Here is a 7911-nt window from a genome sequence, read left to right as displayed (position 1 = left end):
AAAGGATGCTGGGAAATGCAGTCTTTATTTTGGGGGACCTTGTACCCAGCTAGAAACCAGAGGTTCTTCTACTACAAGGGCAGAGAGCAGATCTCAATAGGCAGATACCCAGGCTCTTCCCCATAGCTGAGTGCACATATAAGAGACACATTCAAAGCATAATGCCAACTGAAAGGCTGAAACTGACAGCTTGGAAAAAAGATTGACAAGGAGAGAATTAACCAAAAGAAAGCTAGTGTGACTACAAAGTGGACTATGGGGGGTAAAAGCGTCAGGGGTGAATGGAATTACAATTCACTAAGGAAATCTAATGTTCTTAAGCTGCGTGCAACTATTAATGCACTTTCCAACTAAAAAGAAATCATATTTAGAGTTTGGAGATTCATTATTTCCTGAGGATGGTGTTGCTGTCAGTCCAACTTGGATTACATAAACTAACTAGCAAAGATCAAGCACACTGGTCACATTAAAACTTTAAACCTTGCGATTCAGTGTTCTGTCGACATGTTCATATGAACCAAGTGTTGGCATCCTTCTTCCATGAAGGGCCAGATAGTAGAGTTTAGGCTTTGCGGACCATATGATTTCCGTTGCTCTTTATAGTAGTTTGTATGGCTGAGCAGCCTAAGTCAATATACAAGTGTGGCTGTGTAGGGAATTTGACAAATAATAATAAATTGAACGCAACTTACTGACACCAAAATTTGAATTTCATAAACTTCTTTGTGTCACAAAAGCTTATTATCCTTTGGCTGTTTTCCCAGCCATTACAAAAATGTGAAAACCATTCGTAGTTGGGGGCTATATTGGGCCTGTGAGGTATAGCTTGCAGATCCCTGAAATGGTCTTTTTTTTAAAACATTATTTTTGGCTGTGCCGGTCTTAGTTGTAGCACGGAGGCTCCTTCCTGCGCGGCCTGGCCTTCCGTCCAGTTGTGACACACCCGCATAGTTGCCCCGCAGCATGTGGGGTCTTAGTTCCCTGATCCAATCCGCATCCCCTGCACCAGAAGGTGGCTTCTTGACCAGTGGACCACCAGGGAAACCTCTGAGGCAGTCTTATGGAGAATCACCACTTCTGGTTAGAGAAAAGCTTCTAAGAGAATCACTTAAGACTGTGAAGTGACCAAAAATGATGAGCATGGCAACAACTCGACGTTAATTGCTAATTTGCCCACCTTCAATGACTGGTTTTTATAACTTTTCTTTTTTTTTTTTTCCTGTGTTTGTTCTATCTATTGAAATGTAATTTTCTGTCTGATTAGTCTGGTAATACAACTGTGGGCTTTTATCTTACTAAAGCATTGGTCCATAATACATTAGAAATGAAAACTGGTCGTTTAACTCCAGCTAACGTGAGAATCACTTGTTTAGGAGTTCCTGCATCTAACTGGTGCCCCTCAAAGTGCCTTGACTGGTGGCTGAGAGTGGGAAGTCTGGGTTGGCCAGATCAGGTGTGAGAGCAGGGGCCTTGGTGTTCATTCAACAAAATCACAGAAATCTAAAGGTACTGTCCTGGCTGCTGCAGACACAGTAGAGACCACATCAGACCAAGTACCATCTTAGTGGCACTCATGTTTTACTAGGGGTGGAAGACTGTGAACACATAAGAATATGAACAGGGTCTCCTCGGCCCACACTCATTCAGCCAGTTGGTTAGCTGGGGACCATACCGGCTTGCTGACACCCCTCCAGCTCAAGTCACAGAAGCCCTGGGTTATGTTCCTAACTCTGCCCTTGGCTGACCCAGTCTCTCTGGGCCTCGGTTTTCTTGGAGGATGACCAGAAATAACCTGTGTAAAGTGCTTAGCACACAACCTGGTGCCTTCTAAGAGTCTGATAAATGGCAGCTATTATGATCTCAGATTTCAGGGTGCTCAAAGATTGTTTCCTGGTTGTTGAGATGCGGAGATGCTCGGTCCTTCCAAAATTCTGCCACGGTCTGTTTCCAATGTTCTGTGATTCGAAGAGTCTTTGATCATTGAGGCTTTCTGTCACACAGGCCCTGCTTCCTATGTCCTTTGCCCCTGCTTTTCCCAACCCCTGGGCCTGGGAAGTAGGGCAGTGGGTGGAGGAGTCTGGGCGGCTGCCTCCCGGTGGCCCACATTCGGAGCTGGCTGTGGCAGCCCGGGGCCCCAGAGCCAGGCTGGAACCAGGATACCAGCCTCCAGGCCCCAGGCCTGCGTCACCAGATTGCCCCTGGCCAGGGCTGGGGGGTGGGGAAGGCACCAGTGCTGCCCCTCTGACTGGAGACCCAGCAGGACCAACTCAGCTAAGGGCAGGGAGAGCCTTCTCCAGGCTTGCAGGGCAGAAGAGCTCAGGCCCAGGTCTGCTGCTAATGAGCTGTGTGACCTTGGGCAAGTCTTGGAGCGTCAGGGCTGCACGTGTACCATAGGGAGGAACAGTCCCAGAGCCCTTCAGCCCCATGGTCAGTCCTTCTCTTGGCCTTTCTGGGAGGGGGCTGTGGCCAGCCTGGTGTCCGGTGGCAAGTAAAAAGCCAACTGTGGGCTGAAATTAAGCACCGCTTTTATTAGCACAAAACATCACCAACCCAGCAACCCCAGGGCCTGAGAATAAGTTAAGGCACAGAGAGGGAAGGGGCGACTTTCCCAGGCTCAGGTAGTGGCCCAAGACCCACATGCCCCAAACTTCCTGAGCAAACTCCCGAGAGGACTAGGGGGCTTGAGGGTCCCGGCGGGGCTCTTCCCTTGAGATGAGGGACCCGAAGCCGGGCGCGGACCCCGGGAGTGCCCCTCTAGGGATGCGAGGAGGCCGCACACACTGGGGCCTCTCGGCGCTGACGCTGGATCCCGCCGTCTACCGCCGGTTGCTCACTTCTCGAAGTAGGGCAGGTAGAAGAACTGGAAGCCCCGGTGACCCTTGACGGCGCAGTAGATGAAGATCACGTGGTAGACTGCAGGGCGGGGCCTGTCAGTGCCGGACCCCGCCCACTGCCTGGCCCGCCCACAGCCTGCCCAGGGCCCCGCCCCACCACGCCCACATCCCGCCCTCGCCCACCGCCCACTCGCACCTCCTGGGACCAGCAACAGGAAGCCCGGAACGAAGAAGATGGCGCTGGAGACACCTGCGGGAGGGGAGGGGTCGGGTCAGGGCAGGGAGGCTCCCAGGCGGGCTCAGTGCCTGGGCAAGTCTCCCTCTCCGAGGTCAAAGGGGCTGTTTCCTGCCGGGAGGGTGCTGACCGCTGGAGGAAGTGGAAGGGCTTGCCAAGGACCCCTGGGTACAAGAGGGGAGTGAGCGCTGCCTGCGGGGGTCGGAGGGGCCGCTCACCTGGCGAGGGGGCCACCTCCAGTCCCACGCCGGTCAGGATCAGCACTGCATACAAATGGAGCCGCGAGGGTGAGGGAGGCGCCGCAGGAGGCAGAAGCTGGTGGCAGGGTGGGGACCTCCACCCGCGATCTCCCACGTGGCTTAGGTCTGAGGAATGGTGTCCCCCACCTAAGCTGAAGGCCCCCTGGGTAGAGACCCTCCAGGGGAAGCTCACCAAGCTCTGTGTTTTCATGGCAGGACACCTGGAAGGCCCTGGGAAATGTCCGTGAAAGGACATTTTTGTCTGCTCCTTGGTGTGGCTCCTTTAGTCAGTCAGCAAACACTTAACGGAGTTTAACTGCTAAGTGCCTGGTACTGGGAATCCCACCGGGAACGGCAGATGAGGTCTCTGCCTCCAGGACCTTCCAGAGTGGAGCAACCAACAAGAACCTCCAAGCTACAACTCCTGTGATCAGGCAGCTCAGGAGCCTGGGGAATCAGAGAGGGCTCCTTGGAGGCAGTGGCATCTAAGCTGAGCAAGGGTAGTATCAGCAGTAGCAGTTACCATTTAGTCACCTTTTACCAGGTGCTACCAGGCACTGGACTAAGTGTGTTACATGCAGTGCCTTATTTAATTATCACCTTGATTGAATAGGTATTATCATCCCCATTGTGAAGAAGAGGAAACTGAGGCACAGAGTTTACGGTGGGGGGGGGCGGTGCAGAGTAACTTGTCCCTGGCTGTATTGGGAAGGTGGAGGTCATCTGACTTCAGAGGCTTTGTTCTGGGCATCCCACAGGCAGAAAGGAAGAACAGTGTTCCAGACGGGGAAACAGCCTGGCAAAGGCCCAGAGTCTGGAGGAACTTTCTAGGAACTTCCAGCTTTTGGGGAGACTGGAGAGGCAGAGTCCAGGTTTGCATAGGGATGTGGACTTTGGTTAATGACAGTGGGCACTGGGGAAGCTGAGGTCACGGCTGGATCAATTTTTCAGATGCTGAGAGTCCGGGGTCCCCAGTTATAGGATGGGATGGGCGGGGAGATGGGGAGCTGGGCTCGGCAGCCCTGAAGATTGGGGGGGGTACAGCACAGAGGCTTGCAGGACCACCATGGACTGCTGTGTGGCTTGTGTCCTGCACAGAACACCTCAAAAAGGATGAGATGGCGGCTGAAACTCACTTTCGGTATCCTAGCTCATGGCTGTGGGCTCTGCCCGCTCAGAAGAGGCATCTTTTTCTAATTCCTCTTCCTAATTTATGGGTTGTGGCGGCCCACAGGCCTGGCAATGTCACTGATGTGGGTTTAAATCCCAGCTCATCTACCTCCCAGCTGTGACCTTTTACCTGTGTCCTTATTTTTGAATTGGGATAGTAATAATGTTTGCCCTGTTGGGTGATGAGGATAAAATGAGGTAAGGCAGGTTGCCAGTGTGACTCCAAGTGTTGGGAAGGTGGCAGCTCCCTCCCCTGCACACACACCCAAAACTGAAGCAAGGATGCCGCTCAGCCTTCCTGCTAGGGGGCTCTGACCTTCCTGGAGGACAGAGAGTGGCTGCCAAGTTGGGCCTATGTTATGGGCTCCTCTTGATCCCAACCCTAGATTCTATCAGGGGGACCCTGATTCCTCAGCCCCACAGAATGAGGAGAAAAGGAGTCAGAAAACATCTGGCTCTGGTTTCTCTCTGCTCTGGGCCTCAGTTCCCCCATCTGAATAATGGGTGCAGGGGAGAGGTCCTTGTCAGCTCTCAGACTCCAGAGGAAGGGAACTGACAGGTACCCCGTGGATCGGGCTGGCAGGGTACTCTGCAGTCCTGGCCACTGGGCAGGGTGTATCCCTGCTCACCTGCCCCTACATTTAGGTTCTGAGTCGTGGCCCCACCTCTCACTTGCGGTGTGACCTCGGTAAGGAAGCCTGCTCTGCACCTGGTTCAAAGTAGACACAGAATAAATAGTAGCTGTTACTTTCTCTTCCCTAATGGATTAAACAGACTGCAAAAAAAAAAAAAAAAGTTTGGAGCATGGAACCAGGTTCTGTTTTCAACTATGTGTGATTTCTTGGCTCTGTGACCAGGAGGCTGCACCTGCCCCTCCCAAGGCCTCAGCTTCCTCATCTGTAAAATGGGGGTGGAGTCATGCCAGCCAGCTGCCTCCTCAGGGTGCTGGGTGGTTCACGAGGGGTGCAGAACCTGAGCAAAAGGAGGGTGGAGCCCTGATGGGGGTAGGCAGGGCACTCACCCAGCCCCAGCAGGAGAAGCAGGAAGGAGGCCAGCACCACCCGGCGGTTCTTCTGGATCAAAGGATGTTGAGTCCAGCTGGACGGCAGCAGAGCAGGAAGAGTGTGGACGCGTGACAGGAGGCCCACCTCCTCCCGTGGGCACCCTCCCCGCCCAGAGGACCGTGGGGGAGTAGCCGGGGCTGCCTGTGTGGGGGCAGGGGCCACTGGTGGTGGGATCAGGGCAGAGTCTCACCTGCAGCACGCATTGTAGGAGCGCTGAGTGCTGCTGCTGATGCTGCTAAAGGACCACTGGGAGCTGCGGATGGATGTTCGGCCAGAATCCCTGCAGGACGAGTGGGCCCAGTGAGGGGAAAGGGGAGGTGAGGAAAGGGACCCTTTGGGACAGGAATCATGACGTTGTGGGGGATGGTGTGGAGACTGGGGCCGGGTGTTCCTACAGGAGAGGGGACACTGACAGAGGACCGGGGTGAAGAGGAATTCAAGGGCTGGGGGTTTCTGCAGGACAAGTCACCTGTGAGAAGGCAGGGGCAGCCCAGGCCGGGGGTTTCTGCAGGATAAAGAGCCTGGTGAGGTGGGCGGGTGGGGTTGGCACTAGGGGAGGGTGCAGGACAGGGACCCCACGTAGGAGTCTCTTTAGGACAGGATGTGAGACAGCTGAGTGAGGTGAAGTGGACGACTGAGCAGCGCCTGGGGACGGGAGCCAGAAGCATGGGGCTAGGAGTACGGGGTGGGTCCCCACCTGGCCCTGACCTGGTGCTGACTCCCCCATCCGGCTCCGGAGAGGCCTGGGCTCCATCCTCGTCGTTCTCCAGGTTCTATCCCAGAACACAGGGCTCAGAGGGGTTACTGGGCTCAGGCCCTTCCTCACTCCCCTCTGGTGGAGAGGAAGAAAGGGAGCCCACACAGCTGTTTGCCTGGCCGCTTGACAGCTGCTCCCTCCGCCCTCCCAGCAGAACGGGTTTGGTGATTCACAGAAACTGAAACCCAGGTAGGAGTATGTGCTGGGGGCTTTGGCAGGGAGGAGCCAGCAGGGGCCAGATCTCCCAAGCTTTGGGAGTCAGGGTGGAGGTGTCAGGATGGTATTTCGGGGGCCCAGTATGGAGGCCCTGGATTTAGGAGGCCAGGGAAGGGCAGGCCAATCGTTTCAAGGTTTGGGGCACAGGAATCTGGTTCAGGTTCCCAAGACAAGGAGTCTAGAGATGGTGGAGGTCCTCTGGAAAAAGGGGCATTTCCAGTTTAGTGGGAGCCATGGCACGGGCAAGGACTCACTCATCATGTGAGTCAGGGCCTTCAGCTCTGGAGAAAAGGATGGGGTGGGGACTTCCAGAACAGAAAAGGGGGTGCTGGTTCCCGTTGGATTATCTGGCCTGGGGCTCTCGGGGCTGCTTCTGAGTATGGACAAAATTTTGTTCAAGTATAGAAGAGCTCCCCATCCCTGTGGGGTAAGGAGAGGGCGGGTCAGTAGCCAGGATAGATGGGGACTCAAGGTTGGGGTCTCCAGCTGGGGTGGGGGCGAGCTCCTAGGTGCTGGGGACTGAAATCAGAGCTGAGAGGGTTTGGGCAGGGATTTGAATCAGTGGCCACCTCCCGGGGGCGGTCTCCCGCTCCGGCCGAGTCGCGGTTCTCCGGGGTCCAGCCTGGGGTCCGTCCAGACTCGGGCGAGGGTGGGGTGAGGTGGGCCGGGCGGTTCACCTGGTAGCGCAGCCGGGACTGCTTGTCCTCGTCGGCCACCTCGAACCGGGCCCGGCGCTCGAAATGCAGCGGCCCGAAGCGGGCGACCCCGCTGGGCTCGAGCCCAGGGCCCGTGTCCTCCAAGGACAGCTCGAAGGCATCATCGATGCTGAACTGGGGCCGGGAGGCACTCATGACCCCGGCCCGCTCAGGCGCGCTGCGCGGTCGCCTTCTGCGCCCGCAGGCCCCGCCCCCGCGCGCAGGCCCCGCCCCCGGGCCGTCGTCTAGGTTGCTCGACGGTCCGGCGCCCTGGCCGAGGCCCCGCCCTTACATGACGGCCCCGCCCCCCGTCCGCCTTCAGCAGGCCAGAGCTGCCGAGCGCCGAGCAGACCGATGGACCGGGCCCTCTCTCGTCCAGAACGAGCTGGGCTCGCCGCGCCGCCTAGCGGCCGCCTCGACCAACAACAACGGGTGCCGCTCTCGGAGGCAATCCCTGGGTGTGCATACAAGGGTCTTGGAGGGGCTGCCACGCGCCAGCATTACAGGTCCGAGATAGAGCTGTCTGCATCCCAGACCTCTCCTTGAGTGCCGAGGAAATTCCTGAGCACTGTTTTCCCACCCTTACTCACCACGGCCCTGCTAGGGAGAGGGATTGTCACCACCGTGCAGTTCAGTTCAGTCCAGTCGCTCAGTCGTGTCCGACTCTTTGTGACCCCATGCACTGCAGTACGCCAAGCCTC

At 56.3% G+C, this 7911-nt stretch overlaps 1 protein-coding gene across 6 annotated transcripts; it reads right to left on the bottom strand.

The window, feature by feature from the left end:
* Positions 1-2508: 2508 nt before the first annotated feature.
* Positions 2509-7426, bottom strand: TMEM134 (transmembrane protein 134). Of its 6 annotated transcripts, none has more exons than XM_055583303.1 (7): positions 7193-7426; positions 6251-6315; positions 5733-5822; positions 5500-5576; positions 3288-3434; positions 3031-3084; positions 2509-2913 (listed from the first exon to the last, which is right to left on the bottom strand). In XM_055583303.1, exons 1-7 carry the CDS (start codon positions 7364-7366, stop codon positions 2831-2833), a joined length of 690 nt encoding a protein of 229 aa, XP_055439278.1. In that variant the 5' UTR covers positions 7367-7426; the 3' UTR covers positions 2509-2830. The 6 variants fall into 6 exon arrangements, with proteins under 6 accessions (XP_055439278.1, XP_055439279.1, XP_055439280.1 ...); XM_055583304.1 differs by having other exon boundaries at positions 3288-3332; XM_055583305.1 differs by lacking the exon at positions 5500-5576 and having other exon boundaries at positions 3288-3332; positions 6251-6374.
* Positions 7427-7911: the final 485 nt, after the last annotated feature.

Source organism: Bubalus kerabau, chromosome 5 (genome assembly GCF_029407905.1).
Source record: "Bubalus kerabau isolate K-KA32 ecotype Philippines breed swamp buffalo chromosome 5, PCC_UOA_SB_1v2, whole genome shotgun sequence".
In the NCBI taxonomy this organism is placed as follows: domain Eukaryota; kingdom Metazoa; phylum Chordata; class Mammalia; order Artiodactyla; family Bovidae; genus Bubalus; species Bubalus kerabau.
This window is presented reverse-complemented; position numbering and strand designations above follow the sequence as displayed.